Raw genomic sequence first — 27,634 nt, 5'->3', positions numbered from 1 at the left:
TCTCTATTGTTTTCTTTTAAAGTCATTCATTTCTTTGCTTGACTTGTTCATGAACTGGCTAACCTTGCCCCTGCCTGCACCCGCGTCTTTCTAGATCTTCCAGCTGGTCTTCTGGTTTGGAAATCTGTGGCAGGCACTCAACAGAGGGTGGCCCTGCTCCAAATTCTACACAGGAGAATGTGCCAGGGTATCTTTGGGATGGATAAAGGGTGTTATTCGCCCCTTGGGAAGTAAAATGGTTAGCGTGGTGCTATTTTAGTGCCACTGACCTGGGACTGAATCCGACACGGTTTATAAGGAGGTTCCATCTTCTCCCCTTGACCTGCATGGGTTTCCTCTGGGTGCTCTAGTTTCATCCCACCCTCCAATAATATTTGAACATAGGAAGTAGGAACAGGAGTAGGCCAAAAATGGCCCATCGAGCCTGCTCCGCCATTCAATACGATCATGGCTGATCTAATTTATGACCTAACTCCACCTACCTGCCTTCTCCCCATATTCTCTAATTCCTCTATTGGCGTGTGTGTGTGTGGGGGGGGGGGGGTGGGGGGGCACTGTCTTGAGGGCCAGAATGACCTGTTATTATGCTGTACAAAAAAATAGAATAGGCACTATCTCGCATGGTGGCACAGGACTGAAGTTTCCTACTCCTGCCCCTATTCTGTTCTGTTAGTGAGTTCTTGGGTCATCACCCTTGCAAGCAGCGACGGGGAAGGAAAACGCAGTAGAATTTTCACGCTAACCTTTCCACGCCTGATCCCCGCAGGTTCGTGATGAGATTCATCGAGCTGGACGGGCTTACGTGCCTGTTGAATTTCCTGCGGAGCATGGACTACGACACGTCAGAGAGCCGCATTCACACATCCGTTATAGGATGCATTAAGGCGCTGATGAACAACTCCCAGGGGCGTGCCCACGTGCTGGCTCACCCAGAGAGCATCAACATCATCTCCCATAGTCTCAGGATGGAGAACGTCAAGACCAAGATTGCAGTGCTGGAGATCTTAGGAGCGGTTTGCCTGGTGCCAGGTGGGCACAAGAAAGTACTGCAAGCAATGTTGCACTACCAGATTTTTGCTGCGGAGAGGACCCGCTTCCAGGTAATTCAGAGGCAGGGCAGTTGCTCAGCCACCACCAAAAGCTGGAATCTAGGGCATGTATGGAATATGCTTGATTGTAAGGAGGGAGTAATTCCAGGATCAAATCTGATCATGAGGTCCGGATTATATATACCTGTCTGTTTAGAATAATGGACTTGGGAGTGATTCAAGGCTGGAATCTAATCAAGGGTTTTAAATGGTTTATATCTGGTGTAATCTGATTGGGGGATGCAATATTGAATATTCCAGGATGGCCTTAAATCAAGGATTTTATATATTTTGAATGTTTTAAAAAAGATTTTATTTAAAATTTTAAATCACATCAAACGACATGGAAAGAGTAACTGTAGGAAGGTTATTTCCCATGGAAGGAGCGTTGAGGGCAAGAGGGGACACACAACTTCAGGACTGAAGGGTCTCCGTCCGCTTGGAACAGAGATGTGGAGAAATCTCATTAACCAGAGGATGGTAAATCTGTGGAATTTGTTGCCACAAGCAGTTGTGGAGGCCAGGCCATTGGGTGTGTTTAAGGCAGAGATTGATAGGTTCTTGATTAGCCAGGACATCAAAGGTTATGGGGAGGAATGGGGCTGAGCGGGGAAATGGATCAGCTCGTGATTACATGTTGGGGCCAGACTCGATTCTGCTCCTATCTGTTTGGCTTATGATCTTTATTATAATCTGATTAGGGGATTCAGATGGTTTATGTGCGGAACAATGGATAAATTCCTGGATGGAATTTAATTGAAAGGTTTATACTGTATATCGAATAATGCATACTATATCTGGGAGTGATTCCAAATGGAATTAAATCAAGAGATTTGGATGGTTTTATATAGAATAAACTGATTGGTAGATTCCGATGGTGTATAAAAGCTACCTCTGAGTAACACCAGGATAGAATCTAATCGAGGGGTTCAGATGGTTTTATTTGTGGAATAATGGACACTTGGGAGAGATTGCTATCAGGAATAGAATGAAGGATTCAGGGGATTAATATATATATCGTCATCCACACCCTTATGTGCTTCCCCACATTCTGGCACATCACACTTCCCCTATCAATTCCCTGGCCAGCAATAGATCTTTGTACAAGGACTAGTTTATCTTTCGGAAATCAAAAATAATAAAATCCTGCAGAGGTTCAATGGGGATGGAAATTTTACATATTTCCGCAGACGTGTTCCGTTGGCTGCAGTCTCCTTCCTTTGGATCATAGCACTAATCCTCACTGTTTCTGGTTAGCGTCGGTGACAGTACAAGCTGGAGCAGGTCAAACCCTGACACTGCAGCAATGAGAATCTGAAGTGTGTGTGAGGAAACCTGTCTAATATTGCCCCGTGACAACCAGCTATCATGTAAATTGGCTGAGCAACGAATGTTACAGCCCAGAATCGGATATTTTGGCACCCACATTTTGGCAATGGACGTCTGGCTGCCAGACATTTTGGCGCCGACCCTGTAATGTCTCCGCACTCCCCTCACCCCGCGATGACATCTCCGCACTCTCCTCTCCCCGCGGTGAAACCCACCTAACTGCCAGCGTCGAAATGTCCAGTGCCAAACTGTGGGCGGAAAAATTTCTGGCGTCAAACTGTGGAGGCCAAAATGTCCTAGACCCATTCCCCAATGCATACACCTCCATGCAAGACTTCTCCCTATCAACCTCTCCTCAAGATGTGAGGGAGGCATCTGGGGTCCAAGCTTCTCCTAAACCTGGTAACACCTAAAAGTTATTGCATCTTCATCACAGATAAACTTTGATTGTAAATGTAGCCTGAATAGAGTTTGCATTGATAGACCAATTGGGTTAAAGATGAAGCCCAGTGAAATTATTTTGTTGCTATTGAAGTTCCTCTGGGACAAAACTCTCTCTAGCTCCCACATTATGTGCAAACTTAAGACCATAGGACTTAGAAGCAGAATTAGGCCTTTCGGCCCATCAAGCCCGCTCCACCCTTCCATCAGGGCTTATTTAAACTAATGATTTAATCAGTCGGAAGCAAACTCTGAAACTACAGGCGAAATTAAAACAAACTGGAGTGAGGGGGTGGGGGCTTCTGAGCTTTATCATCCACTGCTATAGAGGTCCTTTTCATTGTCACATAATAACACATTAAAAATGTAATATACATGATATTTTAACTTTTCTCTGCCGTAATGTCAGCAATGAAGCATTATGAGCATTGCCCAGCACCCTTAACAATAGGAGAAAGAACCTGCTTCTCCCCCCCTCCCCACCACCCCACATCTGACAGTGCCTCCAGGTTTAGCTGCAGCCCCTCCCTCCCTCCCTCTGTGTCGTCTTCTTCCAGTCCTCAGCCCTCTGGGACTTTGGCTCCCATCCCGTTCCGGCCTCTTGCCACTTTTTCCTGATTCTAGTCACTTCAGCCCCAGGACCCGTGACTCTGGAACTCCCTCCCTTCGACTACCTGCCTCCCCTTCTTCCACTATTGGGCTCTATAAACACCTCCTTTTTTAAAAATACATTTTAGAGATCCAGCATGGTAACAGGCCCTACTAGTACATGAACCCGTACACCAATTAACATACTCACCCTGTACGTTTTGTGGAGAGTGGCAGGGAACTGGAGCACCCAGACACAGGGAGGACGTTCAAATACTTTACGCACAGCGCCGGATTCGACCCTGGTTCAATGGCGCTGTAAATGCATTGCGCGAACCGCTACACCTTTCTTGAGGGTGCGTCAATGAAAGGGGTTGGGACACTTGAAAAACTTAAGGGTACCGTGATCTCACTGAATGGAAGGTCAAACTTGTAGGAGGGACGGGCCTGTTCCTGCTCCAAATCCATGCAATCGTAAATTCCCAAAATGCCAATGAAGTTCTGCCCCACTCCTGGTAGTGGGAACCACAGCAGCCAATTTACACACAGCAGGATTCCACAAGGAGTAAAACGATAATGATTGGATAATTGGTTCTTGTGAATCAAAGTTGAATATTGGTTGGGAAAACCACTGAACTGTAACTATGGAACCAGCCCGAGCACTGGGGAGGGGTGGGTGGAGGCCATGAATCTGTCATTCTCATGGGTGGCACAGTGGAGCCGCTAGTGGAGACACTGCCTCTCACTTCCAGTGAGCTGGGTTCACTCCCGGTGCTGTCCGTGTAGAATTTGCAAGTTCTCCCTGTGACCATGTGGCGTTCCCACACCTCCTACCCACGCCCAGGTGCTCCGGTGTCCTCCCATGTTTTAATGCTGTTGACAGTTATTTGACCACCATTTGGGCAGCCAGCACCTGTTTCCCAGGGCAGCATCAGCAAACACCAGAGGAAGACACAAGTACAAAGAGAAGTTTAGAGGAGACACAGAGAGTTGTGGGTGCCTGGAATGCCTTGCCAGGGATGGTGGTGGAGACTGAAACATTGGGGGCATTTAAGAGATTCTTAGACAGACGCGTGGATGAAGGAAAAATAGAGGGTTACAGGGTAGGGAGGGCTAAGTACTTTTTTTTTTGGAAGAAATATATAGGTTGGCACAACATCGCAGGCCAAAGGGACTGTATTGCTGTATTGTTCTATGTATGAGCAAGGGATAGAATCTGGGTGGCATGGTTAGGACAACGTTGTTACAGCGCCAGCGACCGTGGTTTTTTTTAAGGAGTTTGCATGTTCCCATCTTCTGGATGCTCCGGTTTCCTCCCACTTTCCAAAGGCTTATGGGGTTAGTAGGTTAATTGGGGTATTTGGGCACACAGGCTCGTGGGCCCGAAGGGCTCGTTACCGTGCTGTATGTCTAAATAAAAAAATAATAATTTAAAATCCGAGAGAATCAGTGGGAATGTATGAGAATAAACTGGTATTACAACAGGAACACATGCCAGACGGCAGCTGAAACAATCTACTGGAGGAACTCAACGGGTCATGAGGCATCAGTGGGAGAGAAGGAACTGTCAACATCTGGGGGGGGGGGGGGTCCTCAAGGATTTTGCAAGCTTTCTTTAGACAATGATCCCAGTAAGTCCAATCGATGGGGGGGAGGAGGAGAGGGGGAGGCCATTTATCCTTTCTGACGCTCTTCTAGTCCTGTGGATCTGTGTTAGTTGATGCTTGATAGTTGAAGAAGTCTCTGCACCCAGAGATCCTGTTTTCCCGCTGATGCCATGGTTCTATAACTCCTCAGGTGCCTACATTGAGAAGATGAGGTGGCCAAGGAAGGTTGCTCTGGCTAGAGATAAAAACACTTCAGCCTTGCTACATGCATGTTGAAAACTGTTTTTCTTCCACAACAGACGTTACTCAATGAGTTGGACAGAAGCACTGGAAGGTACAGAGATGAGGCACACCTCAAAACAGCCATCATGTCCTTCATCAATGCTGTGTTGAACGCAGGAGCTGGAGAGGTAGGTTGAAAGGCCTCTCCGGAACTGCTGCTTTGCCTACTTCCCTGATCGCCCTGAGCAGTATAAAGAGATGATCCTTAACAGGAGGCTTCCACGGTTAGCATGGAGCTATGACAGCCCGAGCGACTTGGGTTCGAATCCCCCATGTCCTCATGAAGATCCTTCCCGTGACCACATGGGTTTCCTCTGCGTGCTTTGTTTCATCCCACGTTCCAAAGAAGCGTGTCGGTTAGCGGGTTCATTGGTCACATGGGTGCTGGGAGAGCCTGCATCCCTAAAGTCAATTAACATAAAGAATGAGCAAGAGAAGGTGCCAGAGGGAGGGAAATGAGGGGAGAATGAATGGCAAGTGTAGAAATGTGATTGTGTACTGAGATTCAGCATTTCACCGTGACAAAAGGTGCAAGGTGTGCGCTCCCTTGAAAGTGGAGACTCAGGTGAACAGGGTTGTGAAGAAGGCATGTGGCACGTTTGCTTTTGTTGGGTGGGTACAAAAGTTGCGACATCATCTTACAGCTGTTGAAGGAATTGGCGAAACCACACTGTGTGCAGTTCTGGTCGCCCAGCTGTAGGAAGGATGTCAGTAAGTTGGAAAGGGTGCAGAGGAGGTGCACAAGGATGTTATGGGACTGGAGAGCTTGAGTTATAAGGAGTGGTTGGGTAGATTTATTCCTTGGAGGCTAAGGGATTACCCTTATGGAGATTTATACAATCATCAGTGAAATGGATACAGTGAATGCTCACATTTTTATTCTCAAGGTAGACAATTCTAGAGCTAGAAGGTAATGGTTTAAGGTGAGAGGAGGGAGATCTGAGGAACGTGATGGGCTGACGGAGCGACCTGCCAAAGGAAGTGATAAAAACAGGTTCAATGATACTTAAAAGAAAGATTTATGGAGGGGAAGGGTTTCGATGGAAATGGATTGGCTTGAAAGTGTGGATGATCAGCTCACATTGAGCAACTAATCCCCATTGACAAGGACTTCTCACACAGAGTGTATCTTCAGATGAACTGTTGTAAACCTTCTACAGCATTGGTTGAACCTCAGCTATAGTATTATGGTCCATCTCATGCAGTTACATAACAGACAGTGCAGAGAAAGAGAGCGAGAGAGAGATGGACAATGTTGGGAAGGCACGTTGACATTGTGCATTGGATAATACAGAATACCAGGGTTTAACGATGTCTTTGCCTCCTTACAGGACAATCTGGAATTCCGACTGCACCTGCGGTATGAATTCCTCATGTTGGGAATTCAACCCGTGATTGACAAGTTGCGAAGCCACGAGAATGCAACGTTGGACAGGTAACCTGATGTGCACCAATCCATGAACATCAACCAATCTTAATAAGCCTGGGGCTTGGAAAATGAGGTTGTGATGGCAAATGTAAGGGTGGTAGGGGAGAGGTGGGGGGAAAGGGGTGGTGTATTGTTCCTAATGATATTAAGTCCCTATGAGTGTAGATCAGAAGCTAGATATCCTGCAGCAAATGATTCATGCTGAAGCCTACCTGTCATCCACTGGACATAAGGAAAGTGCATGGTACACCCTTGGAAGCGAATAGATAATCAACGTTGTGGACCAAAACCCTTCATCAGGAAGGATGGCCTTCAAGAATCTATTGCCTCCCATGGAGGCTGCCTGACCTGCTGAGTTCCTCCAACATTTTATGGGTTGTTCCAGCTTTCAAGCACCTGCAGTCTCTCTGAGTTGCACAAAGCATTTATGTTTGCTCAACATTGTTGTGTTTCTCCAGAATCTCCCTTTTCTCTGCCAAAATACTCTCCACTTTGCGTGGATGTGTGAGCTTCCAACAACACAAAGGAAGCTGACATGAAAGTGGCTTCATTGGTGCTGGAAATTCCCATCGATTGTCAACCCAGTGGCTGCAGTGTGTGCAATCTGCAAAACACACTGTGGTTTGTTCTCACCTGGCTTGTTCCAATAGCCTTTCCCAAATGGCAAAAGGGACAAAGATGTGGGGACAAGGGAACTCCATCCCTGTGCGCTCCCATCCAAATTGCAGGACATCCTAAATTGGAAATAGATCACTCGCCCTTCATGATCATTGGGTCTAAATTCTGCAATTCCTTACCCCAACAACCCAGAAGGAACGCAATGGGTAACCACAATCTCCTGAAAGGCATTTGGGGATGGGCATTGAATGATGGCTTTGGCCTCGATGTTCATATCCTCTACATGAGAAATACTTTGGTGCCTTGTACTTTAGGAGATGCATCAACACCATAGAGGGACTCCAGAAAAGACTTACAAGAGCGGTATCAGAGATATTCGGTCACTGAGAGTACCTGAATAGCGTTGGATGTGAGGCCATTTTAAGTTTAAATATAGACTCAGAACACAGGCCCTTTCAGTCCATGAGACCATGCCTCCCATTTAACCTACAACACCCTCCCCCATACATTTTGAAGGGTCAGAGCTCTCGGAGGAAAACCGCACAGACACGAGAAGAACATACAATCTCCTTACGGACGGCACCGATTTCGAGCCTGGGTCGCTGGCGCTGTAACAGCATTACGCTAACTGCTATGCTAACCATTCTGCCCACATTGGAGAAGGATTAGGAAGGATCAACGTAAGCATGATGAGCCAGAGGGATGGGGCTGCATGTGCCTCGATATATGAAGGCACAATAGATTTCAGGCGCTAGCGAAACACAAACGGCTGATTGTAGTAAAAAACGCCATGTTGGAGAAACTCAGCAGGTCACAGATGTATTGTCTGTAGCAGTCTTTTTCAAACTTTTCTTTCCACTCACTTACCACTTTAAGTAATCCCTATGCCATCGGTGCTCTGTGATTAGTAAGGGATTGCTTAAGGTGGCATGAGAGTGAAAAGAAAAAGTTTGAAAACCACTGTTTTAATCATCCCTCATTGACTCCAGATGTGCACAGTTTCAATGAAATGGACCAGTGACAATTTTTCTCAAGCGAAATATTTCAGTAACAATCTAAATAGGTCATATGCATTAAATGGTCGGCTATTGAGATGTGCAGAGCAACAAAGGGATTTAGGAGTTGTGGTAAATAGTACCCTCAAGGCTGATACTCAGGTAGATGGTGTGGTGAAGAAGGCATTTGGAATGTTGGCCTTCATAAATCGGAGTATTGAATTCAAGAGTAGGGAGGTTATGATGAAATTGTACAAGGCATTGGTGAGGCCAAATTTGGAGTACTGTGTCCAGTTTTGGTCACCAAACTATAGGAAAGATATAAACAAAATAGAGAGAGTGCAGAGAAGGTTCACGAGAATGTTGACAGGATTTCAAGGTTTGAGTTACAGGGAAAGGTTGTGCAGACTGAGGCTTTTTTCTCTGGAGCGTAGAAGATTGAGAGGGGACTTGATAGAGGTGTTTAAGATTTTAAAAGGGACAGAGAGAGTAAATGTGGATAGGCTTTTTAAATTAAGAGTGGGGGAGATTCAAACTAGAGGACATGGTTTAAGATTGAAGGGGGAAAATTATAAGGGGAACATGAGGGGAAATTTCTTTACGCAAAGGGAGGTGGGGATGTGGAATGTACTTCCGACAGACGTGGTCGAGGCGGGATCATTGGTTACATTTAAGGAAAGACTGGATAGTTACATGGATAAGAGAGGACTGGAGGGGTATGGACCGGGTGCTGGTCAGTGGGACTAGGAGGGTGGGGATTTGTTACGGCATCGACTAGTAGGGCCGAACTGGCCTGTTCTGTGCTGTAAGTGGTTATATGGTTATATGGTAATTGGGTCTAGAGCAGTGGTTCTCAATCTTCCCTTCCCACTCACATCCCACCTTAAGCAATCCCTTACTAATCACGGAGCATCAATGGCACAGGGATTGCTTAAGATGGGATGTGAGTGAAAAGCAAAGATAAAGATATATGATCAATGTTACAGGCCTGAGCCCTTCATCAAGGTATGAGCAAAACGTGAGCAGGCCTGAAACTTTGGTTTGCTACATAAAGTACACTGTGTGGCCTGCTGAGTTTCTCCAGCACTACTTTCTTTTGCAGATTTCAAAAGTAAAATTCAAACTGATGGAGCAGCCACTGTGCGGAAAGAATTTTTTTTTGCAAAAGTAAACATTATCGTCAATAAAGTTACGTACAAAGTCAAATCTGTACAAAGTCACTTCACAATCTGTGTCATCTTCATTGCTGTACATTTTTATTCATTCTCTAATTTCCAACCTTGCTCCATTGCCACTCCTGTGGCCCCCTCCCCCTGTAGTTACTCACCGTCAGCTGTTTGAGGGACTTCCTCTCTAGTCATAGCCCCTCAATGCCCGGTGAGGAAGGACTGCAAACTGTGGTCCCTTCCCACAAAGCATTTGCTGCGCCAAGCCTCATGGTGCCCCTCAGCACGTACTCCTGCAGCCTCGAATGTGCCTATCGGCAGCATTCCCTCCATGACATCTCACCCGTGCTGGAAGACCATTGCCATCGCTTCGTGTCAAGACCTTGCAGCATGACCGAGAACAGAGAGATAGATGAAAGATAGATGAAGGATGGCCGAGGTGCAGAAGGGGGAGGGTGTTGGGAGTCAGAGGCAGGTGAGTGATGGGTGGATAAATAAAAAAGGGCAGATAGAGCTAGGTCATGTAAAGGGGTGGGTGGGAGAGGGAGTCATGAAGGTGGATCTTTAATGGTGGGTCTTTTAGCTACCATACATAATGAGAAAGCATTGAGGAAGGTGTGCAGGATCTTGGACCATAAATAGATTATTGAGTTCAAGAGCAGACAAATTACCCTGAAGGTAATTAAACATTGATGGAGAGAGAAAGAGATGATAAAATGGAGAAGTAACTGAGGAGGTCAAGTGGCATCCACGAGGAGTTTCAGGTTCAGAAACCTTCATCAGACTTGGAGAAGCAAGTAAATAAAGAAGCAAACAGAATCAGCAGATACAGGAGTCCAGGACAACAAACTCAAGAACTGGAGGAACTCATCGGGTCAAGAAGCATCAGTTTGAGAGAAAGAATGGTCGATGTTTCAGGCAGAAACCCTTCAACAGGACTGAGAGTGTGAAGGGTCACAAAATTGATATTCACAGAACATTACAGCACAGTGCAGACCCTTTTCCCTCCAACGTTGGGCCGACCTATGTAAACGTACCCCACAACAATCTAATCTTTCCCTACCTCACACCCCTATCTATTTATTTTTCTTGCATGTGGCTGAGAAACCATACACCATCTCTGAACTCATCACATCCAGTCACCTCCCTGGCACGGCCTCCAACCTTCTTGTTTCCCAACCCCCGTACCACCCGTTTCTACCTCGTACCCAAGATCCACAAACTCAATTGACCCAGCAGACCCATCGTGTCCGCATGCTCCTGCCCCACCGAATTGGTCCTCCCCTTACCTTGACTTTGTGTTGGCTCCCCTGTGGTCCAGTCTCTCACCTCCTACATCCAGGACACTTCAAACACCCTCCATCACTTCACCAATTTCCAGTTCTCTGAACTCGATCACCTCATATTTACCATGGACATCCAATCCCTATACACCTCCTTCCCTCATACTAAAGGCCTCAAAGCCCTTATTTTCTTTCTGGACAATAGGCCCAACCAGTCGCCGTCCACCACCACCCTCCTCCAGCTGACAGAACTTGTCCTCACACTTAATAATTCTCCTTTGACTCATCACCCTTTCTCCAGGTTAAAGGAGTAGCCATGGGAACCCACATGGGCCCCAACTATGTCCACCTTTTTGTTGGCTACGTGGTGCAATCCATGCTATAAGCCAACGCAGGCAAGGCCCCTCAACTCTTCCTCTGCTACAACGATGTCCATTTCGATTCTGCCTCATGTACCCACGATGATCTCGATGACTTCATGCACTTTTCTGCCAACTTCCACCCCGACCTCAAATACACTTGGTCCATCTCTAACAACTCTCTCCCTTTCTTCGATCTCTCTGTCTCCTTCTCAGGAGGCAAACTCTGGATGGATATCTTCAGTAAACCCACCAACTCCCACAGCTTCCTCAACTACACCTCTTCCCACCACATCCCCTGTAAGGATTCCATTCCATGCCAGATCATCAGAGATGTTCTCCTTCTTCAAACAATTTGCTTTCCCTGTCCCACCATCAAATCGGCGCTCCTCCATTACCTGCACATCTGCCCTGGCCCCCTCGGCCCCCACCCACAACAAGGACAGGATTCCCCTCGTCGTCACCTACCACCCCACCAGCCACCGCATCCAACACATTCTACTTCACTATTTCCGCCACCAACTACGTGATCCCACCACTAGACACATATTCTCCTCTCCACCTTCCACAGGGACCACACCCTTCATGACTCCCTTGTCCATTCCTCCCTCCCCACCAATCGTCCCCTTGGGACCTATCCCTGTGACTGCAGGATATGTTCCACCTCCTCCCTCAGCACCATTCGGGGCCTCAAACACTCCTTCCAAGTGAAGCAACATTTCACTTGTGAATCTGCAGGGGTTACCTACTGCATCCTGCTATAGGGTCTCCTCTACTTCGGAGAGACTGGGTGCAGACTGGGAGATCGCATTGTTGAGCCCCTCAGCTCTGTCCGCTGCTATACCGTGGATCTCCCAGTGGCCACCCATTTCAATTCTTTCCCTTGCTGACATGTCCGTCCACGGCCTCATGGAACTGCCAGACAGAGACCACCTGTAAATTGGAGGAACAACGCCTCATCTTCCGACTAGGCCCCCTCCAAACCGATGACAATAATATCGACTTTTCTGCCTTTCGTTAAAATTTTTATTCCTTCCCCCACCCCTTCTTCCCCTGTCATCTCTCCTTTGTCTGTCTCATTTCGCACAGACATGATCTATTCCACCTGGACCCTTATTCCTCCCCCATTGTTTTTAATTCTGAGATTTTCTGATATATCCCGCTCCTGCCTTTTCTGATTTTTGCCTGAAGAAGGGCTCAGGCCCGAAACGTCAGCAATACATCTTTGTCAAAAACATCCTAGATCCTGAATAAACCAGCTGAGTTCCTGCAGCATCTCGGCATTTTTACTCAATCACAGTGTCTGCAGCCTATCGTGCTTCTGGGTGACGCTTTGCTGAACACCTTGGTTCAGTCTGCAACTCTTTCCTTTAGAACATAGGGCATAACGGCACTCTGCAGGCCCTTCAGCCTTCAATGTGGTGCTGACCCATTAAACACCTATCCCAGCATCAATATAGCCTTAGCTTGCTCACCTCTGTTAGTCTATGCCCTGCAACTACAGCCTCTGTTTCAGTCCAGTTCCATGATTAGGATGGGTTTGGATAAGTTGCTCCCCTCAGCAAGTGGTACAGTAACTAGGGGACTCAAAGGCATTGGTGAGGCCCAATCTGGAATATTGTGTGCAGTTTTGGTCGCTGAATTACAGGAAGGATATAAACAGTATAGAGAGAGAGGGCAGAGGAGAATATTGCCGGGGTTTCAGGGAAAGGTTGAGCAGGCTGGGACTTTATTCCCAGGAGTGTTGAGGGGTGATTTGATAGAGGTATTCAAAATTATAAGGGGGACGGATAGAGTCGATGTGGATAGGCTTTTTCCACTGAGAGTGGGAGAGCTTCAAACAAGGGGGCATGGATTGAGAGTAAAAGGAGAAAAGTTTAAGGGAAACATGAGGGGGGAATTTCTTCACACAGAGGGTGGTGGGGGTATGGAATGAACTTCCAGCAGTGGTGGTAGAAGTGAGATTGATGTTGATATTGAGGGAAAGGTTGGATAGGTATGCGGACGGGAGAGGTGTGGAGGGTTATGGGCTGAATGCGGGCCAGTGGGATTAGGTGGGAGATGATATTCGGCATGGACTAGTAGGGCCAAACTGGCCGGTTTCCGTGCTGTAAATGGTTTATATGGTTATAGTTAGTCCGAAAGAGGAGGGTGTGGATCAGGTTGACATATGAAGGGAATAAACCTGCAATGCTATGGGAATAGACTGTGGGAATTGAACCGGATTGTTCTTCAGTGAACTAGCATGGTTGCTGAGTTGAATAATAATCTCTCCATGATCCTGTGATTCCACTCAGAGAGCAGAAAACATTCAGGGGAGATTTAATAGGAGTGTTCACAGTCAAGATGGATTTTGATATAATAAATATGAGGAACTGTTTAAATTGGCAGGGGGTTTGTTTACACCATTAGATAAATGGCAAAATGTCAGTGGAGATGGAGAGAATTTTCTTTGCACAACAAGGTGTTGTAATCTGACGCGGCCTGGCTGAGAAGGCGATGGAATGAGAGTCAATATTTCGAAAAGGAATTGAATAAATATTTGAAAAGCAAAATATTTGCAAATAAGGAAGGATCAAGGGAGAGTGGGAATATTTGGACAACTCTTTCAAAGAGCTGGAAAAGGTGCAGTGACTAATAAGGTCTCCTTTGATGCTGTGATCCCTGTGCCCAAAGTTAATGATCTTGAACATCAAAATAAAATGCAGTTGCTGTAAAACATAAATAACAAGTTAGTTCGTCTTCTCTCTTTCCCAATTGTGATGAAGGGACTTTGACCCGAAACATCTGCTTCCATTTCCACAGATGGACCTGATCTGCTTTTTCTGCTTTACCCTAACACTTATACCCTATAGAGTATTTTCTGCTTTTAACCCTAAACCTTGGCTGATCTCTTAATCCCTCCCCACTTCCCCATACATGCATCGACATTGGATTTTTTTTTTAAAAGGTTCACTGTCAACTGTGTCAGAATCTAGAGAATAGGTCATTTTTGTGTGCTATCCAGGCAAGTCAACGCATATTTAACTGTAGCAGAAAGTGCAATAGTTCCTGACCCAGGGTATAGTGTTACAGTGAGGTAAAGAAGGCAGGATTCAGTATTACAATGGCCCCTTTCACACCGCCGCTTCCATGTAGTTTAACCAGCTAATTTAGAAGGTCCATTCCCAGTAATTGTGCAGTAGGAAACATCCCAACTTAGCAGGGCGAGTTAAATTCAACCGGATTCTGGCATTTGGTGGGGGCAAGTGTCAGAGCCGGGCTCAGTTAACTCACTAATCACCTTCTGCTCTCCCATTGTCATTGCTGGAGGCAGGACCCCACTTAAAATGCCAGGTTTCTGATTAACCAGGTGCAGTGGGAAAGGTTTCTGAGTGCCACATGCCTGGATGGAGGATTGATTTGGAAGGGGTGAATCATAGAGTGAATAATACAGTGTTATAGTGACAATGGTAGTGTTACAATAGGCTTTTTCAGGTGCATTCTACACTAAGAATTCACCTGAAGAAGCAGAAGTGGCTCTTTAAATTGCCGTTCAGGTGGCAGCGTTTAAAGCGCAACGCTGGCCACTTGAAGGACACAGTTGCACAGGATGCGGCTCTGAGCACACTCCGGCTCCTGCCCAGTGTCAGCTGTGATCAGCAGCCTGACCCTTTAACATCCGCTTTCAGCCAGCTACATTCAGGTGGCTGGGGGAGCCACTGAGCTGAGCTGATTATCCCTCTCGGAGGAGGGTTACATAGCTCGCCTCAAGAGCGCCCCCTGCACATTCAGGTGGCCTCAAAACAGCCGCACATTGCCTAGACATGCGGGGCAATTGGCCACCTGAAAGAGCGTAGTGAGTCAAAGACCGTAGGGTATAGTGTTAGAGAAAGTCAAAAAGCGCAGGGTTTTGTGCTACAAGGGCAACATGTAGGTCCAGGAGTGCAGGAGCATTGTCTTTCACCAATGAAAGGTCTGTTCAAGATTCTGATAGCAGCAGGAAAGAAACTGGCCTTGAATCTGGTTGCAAGCTCAGGCATCTTCGGACAGAAGGGGGAAGAAGAGAGTGGGTCTGGGGTTGGATGGATCTTGAGGCTGAAGGGATCGATAGAGGTGAAGGGGATTTGTGTGATGGCCTGAGCTGCATTTACATCTCTCTGCAGTTTCTTGGGCAGAGCAGTTCCTGGTACAGTATATCTAAAAAAAATGGGTAAGTACTGAGGGAGAAGAGAAACTCAGACGTATAATTTTAGCTATTGATTCCAATCCACTTTGCTATATTAAAGATATGGGATCATTTATATTTTGCCTTCGTCAAAATTAGAATAAGAAATTAACACCTGACTTCTGAATCAGGGGGATGATAAGATTACCCCTTTCCTCCTGTGACACGGCATCCATGTCATGGTACGTAGGGTCTCACCATTTGGCTGGAACTTTGTTCTATACTCACCTTGTGAAGGGAAAGATTTTTTTTTTGTTTATCCTTTCGGTGTGTCACAATTGCACTGAGAACGAGCAAGCCGCCAAATGCTTGCATAGAATTGAGAGTGGCCTGTCTGGCTGCATCATTGCATGGTAGCTGCAAAGCGTTGGACCGGAAATCAATATGGAGGATCATTGAAACCTCTGAGAAAATCACCCTCCCCCCCCGCTTTCCTCTGTTGACAATATTCACCAAGAGCGTTGCTTAAAGAGGGCTCAAGGAATTATCACATTATCTTTGACCCACTACATGAGGAATGAGGCAAGGAGCATTAAAATCTGGACTACCAGGCTGGCAAATCGCTCCTTCCCACAGACTGTAACCTTGGGTCTCATAAATGAAACAAGTAAATTATTCCAAATGTATTTATTTTATATAATATATTTATATGTAAATTATGTGATGTATATTTAATGTTTATATGTGTACCCTTTGGTTTGGAGAAACATTGGTTCATTGGGTTGAATATAAACAGTCAGATGATAATAAACGAACTTGCTGATTGAGGGAAAGTTGACCAGGAGAGTGAGAGAGGGAGAGGGAGAGAGTCGCTGACCATTTTTCTTGCCCTCTTTGTGTTTAGGCACTTAGACTTCTTTGAGATGGTCAGAAATGAGGACGAGAGTGAACTTGCAAAACGACTCGACGTGGTGAGTGATGGTCCGTGTGAACCAGTTCGCGGCTCAAACGTCATTTAGCACCATCAGATCTCCATTATGCATGCAAGGTTCCCTGTGTCAGGTGTGTTGTTTTGACTCAAGCACCTCTCACCTTAGATGGTGCCTGATGGACTTGGGTCAAATTGGGGGTCAGAGGGAATAGACACCCAACAAGGTGGGGGATGTTATGTCAACCCTACTCTATAACAATCTAACCCATCCCTACCTCACACCTAAGGCCCTCGAGTTTTATCACATTCATGTGCCTACCTAAAGGTTCTTCTGAATTTCCCTAATGTACCAGCCCCGGAAGTACATCCCAAGCACCCAATGTGAAAAATTTACCCCTGACATCTCCCTTAAACTTTTCTCCACTCATCTTAAACAGAAGTCCTCTGGTATTTGCAATTGTTTCCCCAGGAATAAGGAGCTGGCTGCCACCCTGTCTAAGCCCCTCATTTTTTGGGTTCAGTGCTAGGAAACTTAACATGAGAAAATAAGGAGTGGGCTATTCAACCTTTCAAGTCGGGTCTACCATTCAATATTCATGGGTGATCCTATATTCCTACTCTGTCCCCTGACCCCTTTGCTTCTTTTTATGTGCTGTAACCTTCTCCGTGCCCTTCCATGACCCGACCTCACTGAGGCAGAGGGTTCTCCATCTCGATCCTTAATGTCAAATGCCACATCTTGAGAATGTTCCAGAACTGTCTGTCGGAGGGAAACATCTTCCCAGCATCCAGCCAGTTGAGCCCTGTCAGAATTTGGGATGTTTAGGATTTGGGATGTGCTGCAAAGATTTACAATATTCCCAGGTCTTGGGGAAACTTAGTTACAGGGAAATGTTAAGAAGTCAGGACATTATTCCCTGGAGCATTGGAGAATGAGGGGAGATTTCATGGATGCATTCATAATTATCATGGGTAAAGTGAAGGAAAAGGCAAGATTTTCCCACTGAGGTTGAGTGAGACAAGAACCAGAGGACATAGGTTAAAGGTGAAAGGTAAAAGGCTTAAGAGAGATATTAGAGGGAACTTCTCCTAGAGAGTGATGAGAATGTGAAACAATGTGTCACATGATGTGGTGAATGCTGGCTCATTATTAACATTTAAGACAAATTTGGACAGGTACATTTGGAGGGCTATGGTCCGGGTGCAGGTCGATGGGACTAGGCAGAATATTTGTTCGACACAGCCTAGATGGGCCAAAGGGCTTATATCTATGCTGTAGTGTTCTTTAGATCCATGTTTCAATGAGTTCCCCTCTCAAGCTTTGGAATTCAATTGGATACAGGACTGATCAACCCAATCTCCACCTGTCCAGCAATCCTGCCATCCCAGGAATCAGTATGGAAAACCTTTGATGTATCCCCCCCCCCCCTTTAGCGAGTGTGACCTTCCTTTGGTACGGCCACCTGCAGTGGTCCATGAGGTCTCACCAAGGCAGGTGTTCATTCAACTTCAAAAGACTTGCAGGGTCGAACAGAGCATTTAGGAGAGGGCAGGGAGGAGGTTCACCAGGATGCTGCCTGGTACAGAGGGTATGAGTCTTGGGGAGAAATTATGGCAAGCTTGGATTGTTTCCTTGGAACATCGGAGGCTGAGGTGAGACCTAGGTGAGGTTTATAACACCTTGAGAGCTTAATGGCATCCTTCCTCCAGCTAGTGATCTGAGCTTCACAGAGTGGTCTTGCACAGTTGGGTGACTGCGGTCATTGAGAGGGCTTGGGATGGTTAAAGGAGGTGCGTGATGCACGTTGATGTTTGATGTCCTCCTTTTGCAAGCTGTGGAATTCTCTCTTGTAACACAACTCATTTCTTCTCCATTTCAGGTACATATTGACACCAGGAGCACTAGTCAGATGTTTGACCTGATTCGGAGAAAGCTGAGTCACACGGATGCCTACCCACATTTGATTTCCGTGCTCCAGCACTGCCTTCAAATGCCCTGTAGGTCAAGTCCTCCCCTTCTTCTCTTCTTCTGTCATGCCCAGAGATCAATTCTTGAATTGGAATCACAGCTAAAATTATCTTTTGGTCACCTTCTCAGATTCAGTTGCAGTTGGTGGAGTACGAGAGGGGAGAATTCCTTCACTCCGAGGGTGGTGGGAGTGTGGAATGAGCTTCTGACCGAAGTGGTAGATACGGGATTGATTTTAACATATGGACGAGAGAGGCGTGGAGGATTATGGGCCGAGTGGGGGTCAATGGGACTAGGTGGGAGAAGATGTTTGGCATGGACTAGAAGGGCTGAACTGGCCTGTTTCTGTGATGTAATTGTTATGTGGTTTACACTGGTTTTTCCCTTGCGTAGAATTTAATAGCAGGTAATTCAGCCCAACAGTTATGTGGTGGTGCCTCCTCCTCGCATCTCACCCAATCATCCCAACCTCTTGTTCCGTTCCTCCATTTGTACTTATCCGCCTTCCCCTCTGCTGGGCTACTCAGTGACTGCCTACCGCTGCCAGTGGAACATTCTACGCAGAACCATGTTCTGCAGGTGCTGAACATAAAACAGAACATGTTGGAAGCACTTAGCCAGGGGTAGAGTGGTCAGGAAAAGCCAGGGAGAAGGTATATGATCTAAAATAGGCTTTTTGATCTGGTAATCTCTCTGCACCATTGCTAAGTCTCATTTTTTCACTAAGACTGGGGTGTCCAACATATTTTGGTTGTGGGGCCTCATACAGAAAAATATAAGGAGTCATGAGCCAAACAATATTAAGCCCGGCAATTTTCAAGCACTGTTGGATCCTGTGACAGATTATGTTATATTGTATATAGATGTGTTTTAAAGGAGTTAAATTGTGGCAGGTTTTTTAGTGTAGGTCACATACAAACATAAACACTTTAAACCAGATCTCATTTAAAATCCCAGAGCTCTGCTTAAGCCAGACAGTTCGGGCCCCAGGTGCCTTTGCAAAAACTTTGAAGGATGCCTATAGGGACATCACAAGTAGGTGATAATTGGACATGCTGTGGAGTTATGGATTATTGTTTTGGAATAACAGATGAACAAACTCAGAAGATTAGGTCTGGAGCTGCTGTCTGTCTGAGTGCAGTTGTCTGTTCTAAGAAGGTCATGAGGTTTTCTTTGAGTGAGAGAGAGAGAGAAAGAATTCAGTTCTACAGTTCAGCAGTAGCTGGGACTGGAACAGGACAAGCTGACAAGCTTGTGGAAAAACCCCATTTTGAAGATGGGTTGGGAGTTCTTAGTTCAGCCTGGTCAAAGCCCTTGTGGTTCATGCAAGAGGAGAGGCTGTATAATATTTCACTTGAAATAAGGGGAAAAAAGGAACTCTGTGGTGACCTGAAAGAAAGAGGTTATCGTCTGGAAAACCCTGATGGGGCAAGTTTATTTGGCAAGACACTGATGTGGCTGATCAGAAGGAATCAGCTGTGCATGTCCATCGAGCAACAAATCTCTCTCTGAAAACCGACAAGAACCTTCCTGAGCGGTAACCATTTACCTTTCAAGCACCAAAGCCTGGTGAACTTTATAAATGTTAAATTCAGTGCACAGTATAAGAATTGCCTGCGACCAGTGAACTTGGAGGAGTCAGAAGTGAGATTGGACTGTGAATCTTTTGTTGAACTTATACATACACATGCGCTTAGAATTAGAAGGGGGTTAAGTTTATAGAGATAAGGTCAAGTTTGAAGGCCCAGGTATGTTCTTAAGAGTTGATCCTGACATGTCCTGCAGGGAAGAGGAATGGAACCAACTGCCAGCTCTGGCAGCTCCTCGACAGGATACTGCAACAGATAGTGCTGCAAGATGAGAAGGGGGAGGATCCTGATGTCGCCCCGCTGGAGAACTTCAACGTGAAGAACATAATTCGAATGTGAGTGCTGTCGTGGCTCCTTCACTGCACGTGTGTGTGTGTGAGTGTGCGTGTGTGTATGTAGTAATGTATGATTTGTACAATAAGTCCAAATAAGTGTTTGATGGCCAGCATTGAGTAGGATGTAGGTCCTTTTCCTGCACTCTGATGTGTTGATGCTCAGTCTGCATCAGGACCCCACCGCCCCATCTACACCCTGTCTCCTGCGAGTGAAGATTTCATGGGAACCAGCACCGATTAGAAGAAGAAACAGTTTCACCTTAAGTAGGCTAATTTCTTAAAAAGTAATCCTGTTACTCCTGCCCCATTTCCTGCACACACTGAGGGGATGGGGGAGGAATTATCCGGTAATGTCACGGGGATGTCAGCTACTGGCCTCTGAGTTGCCCTGTCATCAGTTGGAAGGTTGAAGGTTGAAGTCCCACCCTGCAGGACATGAGAAACCAACATATTTTAAATGTAATTTCAAAATGTTTAAATTTAGACATACAGTACGGTAACGGGCCCATGAGCTGTGCCGCCCAATTTATAACCAGTTGACCCACAACCCCCGATACATTTTGAAGGGTGGGAGGAAACCCAAGCATCCGGGAAAAACCCTCGCAGACATAGGGAGAATGTACAAACTCCTTACAGACAGCTCTGGATTCGAACCCCAGTCGCTGGTGCTGTTGCAGGGTAGCGCTAACCGCTACGCCAACTGTGCTGTCCCATTGAGCTGCCGAGGGAGGGAATCTATCGTCATTGATTGGACAAGATAGTGAATCAAGGCTCTAGCCACCCTCACTTGGCAACCCATTCTGAAACAAAAGCAAGGTCTATCTGTTTGGAGCTTGTATTTCACCCTGCAAACATTTCTAAACCAGGTGATGGTTTAGGTCAGGTTGTGGGATCATGCTTTGTAACCAAAGCTCAGATGAATGTGAGTAGATTGGAAACACTTTGAAATGATTACTTAATGTTCAGTATGGATGAATTGGGCCGAACAGCCTGCTTCTGTGACTTTAAAAAAGATTTGAAAGGAGTTTTTACCCATTGAATCCTGTCGTTCAAAGCTTATGGGGAGAAGGCTGCGCAGTGGGGCAATGAGGAAGGAATTAGATCAGCTCATTGAGGGGTATCACACCAACAATCTTGCGCTCAATATTAGTAAAACCAAGGAGCTAATTGTGGACTTCAGAATGAAGTCAGGGGATAACAATGCAGTCCTCATTGAGGGATCAGTAGTGGCGAGAGTCAAGAACTTCAAATTCCTGGGTGGCAATATCACCGAGTATCCGTCTTGGAGCCTCCATGTTGATGCAATCATGGAGAAGACTTGCCAGTGGCTATACTTTGGGAGGTGTTTGAGGAGATTCGATACATCACTGAAGTCCCTCGTAAACTTCTACAGGTGTACCATGGAGAGCATTCTGGCTGGTTGCATCACTGCCTGGTATGGAGGTGTCAACACTCAGGTCAAGAAAAAACTCCAGAGTGTTGTTAACTCAACCTGCGACATCACAGGCACCAGACTTCACTCCAGTGAGGCAGTGTCTTCAAAAAGCAGCCTCTAATCTCAAAGACCCACCCCCACAACCCAGGCCATGCCCTCTTCACTCTGCTACCATCAGGAAATAGGTACAGGAGCCTCAAGACGAGCCCTCAGCGGCACAAGGACGGCTTCTTCCCCGCTGCCATCAGATGCCTGAATAATCAATGAAAAAAAGACACTGCCTTACTTTTCATGCACTGTTATTTTTATTTATTGTTGTAAAAGTGATTTATCTGAATGTTTGCACCATGATGTTGCCACAAAACACTGAATATCGTGACTTTTTCGTGACAATAAGATTCTGATTCTGAAAATGGATCAGCTCATGGTTGAATGGTGAGGTAGACTCGATGGGCCAAATAGCCTGTTCCTGCTCCTATGTCTTATGGTTTTATGGAATGCTTCACTCGGTCAAGAGGAGTCGGCCATCTCCCCTATCGAGCCATTCAACAAGATCACGGCTGATTAGGACGTGGATTCAGCTCCACATAACTCCCTGATGGTTGAAAAATGTCTCCATCTGAATGCATTTAATGAATCTGCACCCTCTTCTCTGGGAGAAGCCATTCCTCCGTGTCTGCCTTAAATCTTCTGCCCCAAATCTTGAGGCTCTCTCCCCAAGCCCTTGCTGCACCGACCAGTGGAAACAACCTCCCGCTTCCATCGTATCTATTCCTTACGTGATTTTATCTGTTTCTGGAAGATCCTCCCCCCCCCCCCGCCCCCCCAATCTTCTCAACTCTAGTGAGTATAATCCCAGGAGACTCAATCCCTCTCATTTCTGGAACCGACCTGCCTCTAAAGATGGTGAAAGGTCACGCAGCACCCGTAGGAATTAAAGGGCCACCGTTTCGGACCTGGGCCCCCGGGAGATGTGCTGAGTTTCTCCAGCACGTTTGTGTATTGCACTCGAACTGAAGACTTTCAAACAATCGGATGACATTAACATCAACTTCTCTGATTTACATTAGCCCCCTTCTCTCTCTCTCTCTCTCTCTCTCTTGCTCTCTCCTTTTCCCTCTGTCTGCATTTCCAGAGCCATCCCATCCCCAAATCAATTCACACCTTTCCTCTCCTGTCTTCTCCCATCCATGTCCAATTATCACCTTTTGTCTGTTTGTCTCTGCTTCTCCCCCAGCTCTTTCTTCCCTTCCCCCCCCCCCCACCCCCACCTTTTTATCCAGGCACCTGCCTACATTTTACTCATACCTTTACTCAGGCCCAACATGTCATTTATATATCTTTACCTCCTATGGACACTGCGAGACCTGCTGGGTTCCTTCAGCATTTCTGTGTTTTCCCCACGTTCACAGCCATGTTTCAGAATTCCACTTTTAGCAATGTGTCCTTTGACTTTGAGGGTTCGACTCCCGTCGGTGCCCACGCATACTTCATTTGCATCTTAGTTTGTAGGCTAACCTGCAAATATTTGCAAACCTTGCCCAGTTTGCTTGGGGAAGGGTTTTAGCAGAAGAATGGGGATTTATTTACGGAGCAGCCTAATGGACGTTCAACCTTGCAACTCCACAGGTTGGTGAACGAGAACGAAGTGAAACAGTGGAAGGACCAAGCGGAGAAGTTCAGGAAAGGTAGGAAACCTCACAGGGATAATGTTGCATTCTAGAACACAGAACATTACAGCACAGTACAGGCCCCTCTGCCCTCAATGTTGTGCTGACCTGTGAAGCCTACTCCACAGCAATCTAATTTTCCCCCAATCTTCACGCCCATAACCCTCTATTTTTCTTACTTCCATGTGCCTTTTAAATCTCTCTATTGTACCAGCCTCCAGCACCTCCCCCGTCAGTGCATTCCAGACACCCACCACTCTCTGAGTTGAAAGCTTACATCTGACTTCTCCCTTCAACTAATATTTAACAGAAGTTCTCGGTATCGTTTACTGTCCACCCTCTCCGAGCCACTCATAATCTTTTGCACCTCTATTAAGTCACTTCTCATTCTTCATCGTTCCAAAGAGAAAAGCCCAAGCTCTGTCAACCTTGCTTTATAGGACATCTTTTCCAACCCAGGCAACCCCCCCCCCCCCACCAGTAAATCTCCTCTGCACCCTCTCCAAAGCACCTACAACCCTCCTGTAATGAGGCGACTGGAACCGAATGCAATTCTCCAAGTGTAACTCCAGCATCCAAAGCCAGTGAGTGATCACCAGCTCAGGCTGATTGGCTATTTTATCCCCCAATCACCTCAAAAAGGTGATTTCCCTGGAGGTTAATCATGTAAAAAGTAGACAAGCATCTTTCATCAAATTCCTGAACACCTTTAGATGCCAAAATGGCGGTCGGTTCAACTTCAGGATCTTTATATTGTGGGCCCCACCTGCCCTCCCCTAAGCCTGAGCTATCTTTGCACAGAAGAAATCTGTACCCTATTCTTGCTGCCTTTAAATATTATTATTAAACTATGGAACAGTTCAGCAGAGGAGCAGGGCCTTCAGCTCCCGATGGCTTTGCTGACCATGGTGCCAATTTAAACTTATCCCATTGGATTGCATGTAGTCGGAATACCTCTATCTCCACCAGCGTTGTCTCCGCTCCATCCTCAACATTCATTGGAGCGCCTTCATCCCTAACATCGAAGTAGTCGAGATGGCAGAGGCCGACAGCATCGAGTCCACGCTGCTGAAGATCCAGCTGCGCTGGGTGGGTCACATCTCCAGAATGGAGGACCATTGCCTTCCCAAGATCGTGTTATATGGCGAGCGCTCCACTGGCCACCGTGACAGAGGTGCACCAAAGAAGAGGTACAAGGACTGCCTAAAGAAATCTCTTGGTGCCTGCCACATTGACCACCGCCAGTGGGCTGATATCGCCTCAAACCGTACATCTTGGCGCCTCACAGTTCGGCGGGCAGCAACCTCCTTTGAAGAAGGCCGCAGAGCCCACCTCACTGACAAAAGACAAAGGAGGAAAAACCCAACACCCAACCCCAACCAACCAATTTTCCCCTGCAACCGCTGCAACCATGTCTGCCTGTCCCGCATCGGACTTGTCAGCCACAAACGAGCCTGCAGCTGACGTGGACATTTATCCCCTCCATAAATCTTTGTCTGCGAAGCCAAGCCAAAGAAGAAATGTTGCAACTGTATCTGCTTCCTCCACCTCCCCTGGCAGCTTGTTTCAGGCACTCCCCCACCCCCTCCCCATGTACAAAAAAAACCCCTGCCTCAACAATGTTTAAACATTCCCCCTTTCTTCTTGAATGTGGCCTTCTTTGTGTTTGGCGTTCCCACTCTGAGATTTAAAAAATCTGACGAGCTGCCCAACTCGTGTCATTCATGATTTCATAAACTTCCATCCAGATTCCCCACAGCCTCCATCGCTCCAAAAAAAGCCAAGTTTGTACAACCTCTTCATCGAGCTAATACTCCCTCGCGCAGGCAACGTACTGGTGAATCTCACCTGCAGCCTCCAGGGCCTGATAGAGTTGACCGTTTCACCGGAGGCAAAAGCGACGGCAGACGCTGCAATCTAAAAGAATCTTGGGTGTTGTTGTTCTCAGGCCCTGTTGATGCTTTGAGATCTCCATTTTGAAAGGACTTTAGACTTCAGTCCTTCTTCAGCCCTTTGTTAACAACAATGTATTTCTGTGACTTCAGTACAAGGAGTGATTCTGAACACCTTTTGGAGGACATTTTGCATTTATATACATCGTACAACCTCCCAAAGTGGGTAACTTTGGTGCAATAGAATGCTGATGTAATAAAACAGAAGATTTAATGTTACATGAAATTTCCATTAATCTTCTGTAAGGCAGACAAAGAGTCACCATGAGCATTGCCCAACACCCCTTACAATAAGAGAAAGAGAAGCAAAAGACAGTCCCCTCATAGACACTGAGTGTCCATGGATTCGCCGTCAGCGCTCCCGCAGCCTCTCCAGCCACATATCCATTGGCAACCCAAGCTCCAGATCCAAATCAGCGCATGCGACAAAGTGACTGAAATGGTTGTCGCTATTACAGCGTATTTGTGAACCCAGGAATAACATTACATCACTGGAGTCTTCAGGCCAGTTGAGGAAGGAAACCAGGCCTTTCTTTAAAATCATGCACTTGAGTTTAGTTTATTGTTTTGAGCTGCAGTAAAAATCTCAGTGCAATGCAAGGCGTTGCAAAATGCTGCAATTTGAGGCCTGTGCGCAGGCTTTCCTTCCAACAACCATGATTAATGCCCACCTCTTAAGAAAGAGACAGAAAGATGTCCTACTGTCTCTTTCTAGCGAAACTGCTCCCACTATGCAGTTGAGGAGGGAATTCTGGGACTGAGACCGAACGACAATAAAGGATTGGCAATATGTTTCCAGAATAGAGGAGAATATGGTGAGGACAGCCACCCCATAAGACTCTGCCTTTATCATTCTTAGCTGGATGTTGCAGGTTTGAACAAGGAAGCATGGGAATGAAATGCTATGGATTCCTATGACCAAATTAAAATCTATTTCAGACTGTGAGTGGTTCCCAATTCTTATTCTAAGATTATTTCAATTCGTCCGCATTCTTCATGCCGATAAGGGGAATAAAGATCTGACGAGGGTTTCTCCTGTGCTGCGTGGCTGTGTGATTTTTGGAATGTTCTTTCACAGAACACATTGAGCTCATGGCTAGACTGGAAAAGAAAGAGAGGGAGTGTGAGACGAAAACCCAGGAGAAGGATGACATGATGAAGACCCTCAATAAGATGAAGGACAAGCTCCAGAAGGAGTCGATGGAGTTGCGCCAAGCGAGGGACCAAGTGGTGGAGCTCAGTGCGCGTCTGAACGACCTCGCTGTCTCGGTAAGTCCCGCTCCCCGCCCTCCTCCCATGTCACCCATGCAAAGTGGAGAAGCTGCAGCCAGTGGGCGCTGCATGGATCTGAGTGACTTAATTGCAAGGTGTACTTTCGAGCACCTTTGGGAGGGGAACTTTCCATCTTGATTCTCCGTGGACAAGGCCAAGGAGGCTGGGGAAGTCAGTAGTGATGTTCTAAAGCGGGATCACATTCCAGGAGGCACTGGAGGACTTGAAATGCATAAAGACATAAATCCCGGTGACTAACTAAGTGTATCCGAGGGTACGGTGGGAAGCTAAGTTAGAAATTGCAGGAGCCCTGGCAGAGTTATTTGCAGTTAAACAGGAAGGTTCGCAGACACTGTAATTGTTGCGCATCACTCAAAAGTGGCGACGACACTCAGCAGGTCACACAGTGTCCATAGGAAATCAAAAGTAGCCAGCATTTCGGGCCTGAGCCTTTTGTCAAGGTATGAGCCAAAAAGCAGGGAGGTGTCTGAATAAAAATCTGGGTGGAGGGAGGTCAAGTTTATTGTCATCTGATTGTATAACCTGATGAAACAGCATTCTCTGGTCCTCGGTGCAAAAACATGCAGACACACAACCAGACATAACACACACACACACACACACACACACACACACACACACACACACACACACACACACACACAGATACAGTCAAATAACACATATGCAGTATTCATATATACAGACAAATAAATAAATATTATTTGGTAATTATGAGAATCTCGGATGGTCAATGTGAGAAGTTCCTTTGGTCGTTCAGCATTCTCACTACCCATGGGATGAAACTGTTTTGCAGCCTGGTGGCGCTGGCTCTGGTATTCCTGTATCTCTTTCCTGACGGGAGTAGCTGGGAGAGGAGAGGGGAAGGGACAGCGGGGTGGGGAGGAGAGCAAAGGCCAACAGGTTGTGGGTGGATACGAGTGGGAGAGTAGAACAAGAAAAAAATCTAGGAAGCGACAGGGGGAGGGAAAAGTTCTCCAAGTGGAAGGGAGTGGGCAGCTGAGACAACATGGCTTGAACATTTGCCGAGCAAGGTCCCAAGAACGGTGCCCCTAGTGGTGATAGAGAGACTTCAGCCCACCAAGACCATACTGGCCATAGGCTATGGGCCAAATGCTGGTTAATGAT

General features: G+C 46.5%; 1 protein-coding gene across 1 annotated transcript in view; it reads left to right on the top strand.

The window, feature by feature from the left end:
• Window positions 1–27,634, top strand: part of daam2 (dishevelled associated activator of morphogenesis 2) — a 188,727-nt gene that overhangs the window by 44,838 nt on the left and 116,255 nt on the right. The window contains exons 5-12 of the mRNA XM_069887752.1: window positions 767–1,100; window positions 5,353–5,463; window positions 6,667–6,770; window positions 16,237–16,303; window positions 18,144–18,261; window positions 20,018–20,156; window positions 23,221–23,279; window positions 26,292–26,482. Of these exons, the coding sequence (XP_069743853.1) occupies window positions 767–1,100; window positions 5,353–5,463; window positions 6,667–6,770; window positions 16,237–16,303; window positions 18,144–18,261; window positions 20,018–20,156; window positions 23,221–23,279; window positions 26,292–26,482 (1,123 nt within the window). The remainder of the gene's footprint in view (window positions 1–766; window positions 1,101–5,352; window positions 5,464–6,666; window positions 6,771–16,236; window positions 16,304–18,143; window positions 18,262–20,017; window positions 20,157–23,220; window positions 23,280–26,291; window positions 26,483–27,634) is intronic.

Source organism: Narcine bancroftii, chromosome 6, assembly GCF_036971445.1.
Source record: "Narcine bancroftii isolate sNarBan1 chromosome 6, sNarBan1.hap1, whole genome shotgun sequence".
NCBI lineage: Eukaryota > Metazoa > Chordata > Chondrichthyes > Torpediniformes > Narcinidae > Narcine > Narcine bancroftii.
This window is presented reverse-complemented; position numbering and strand designations above follow the sequence as displayed.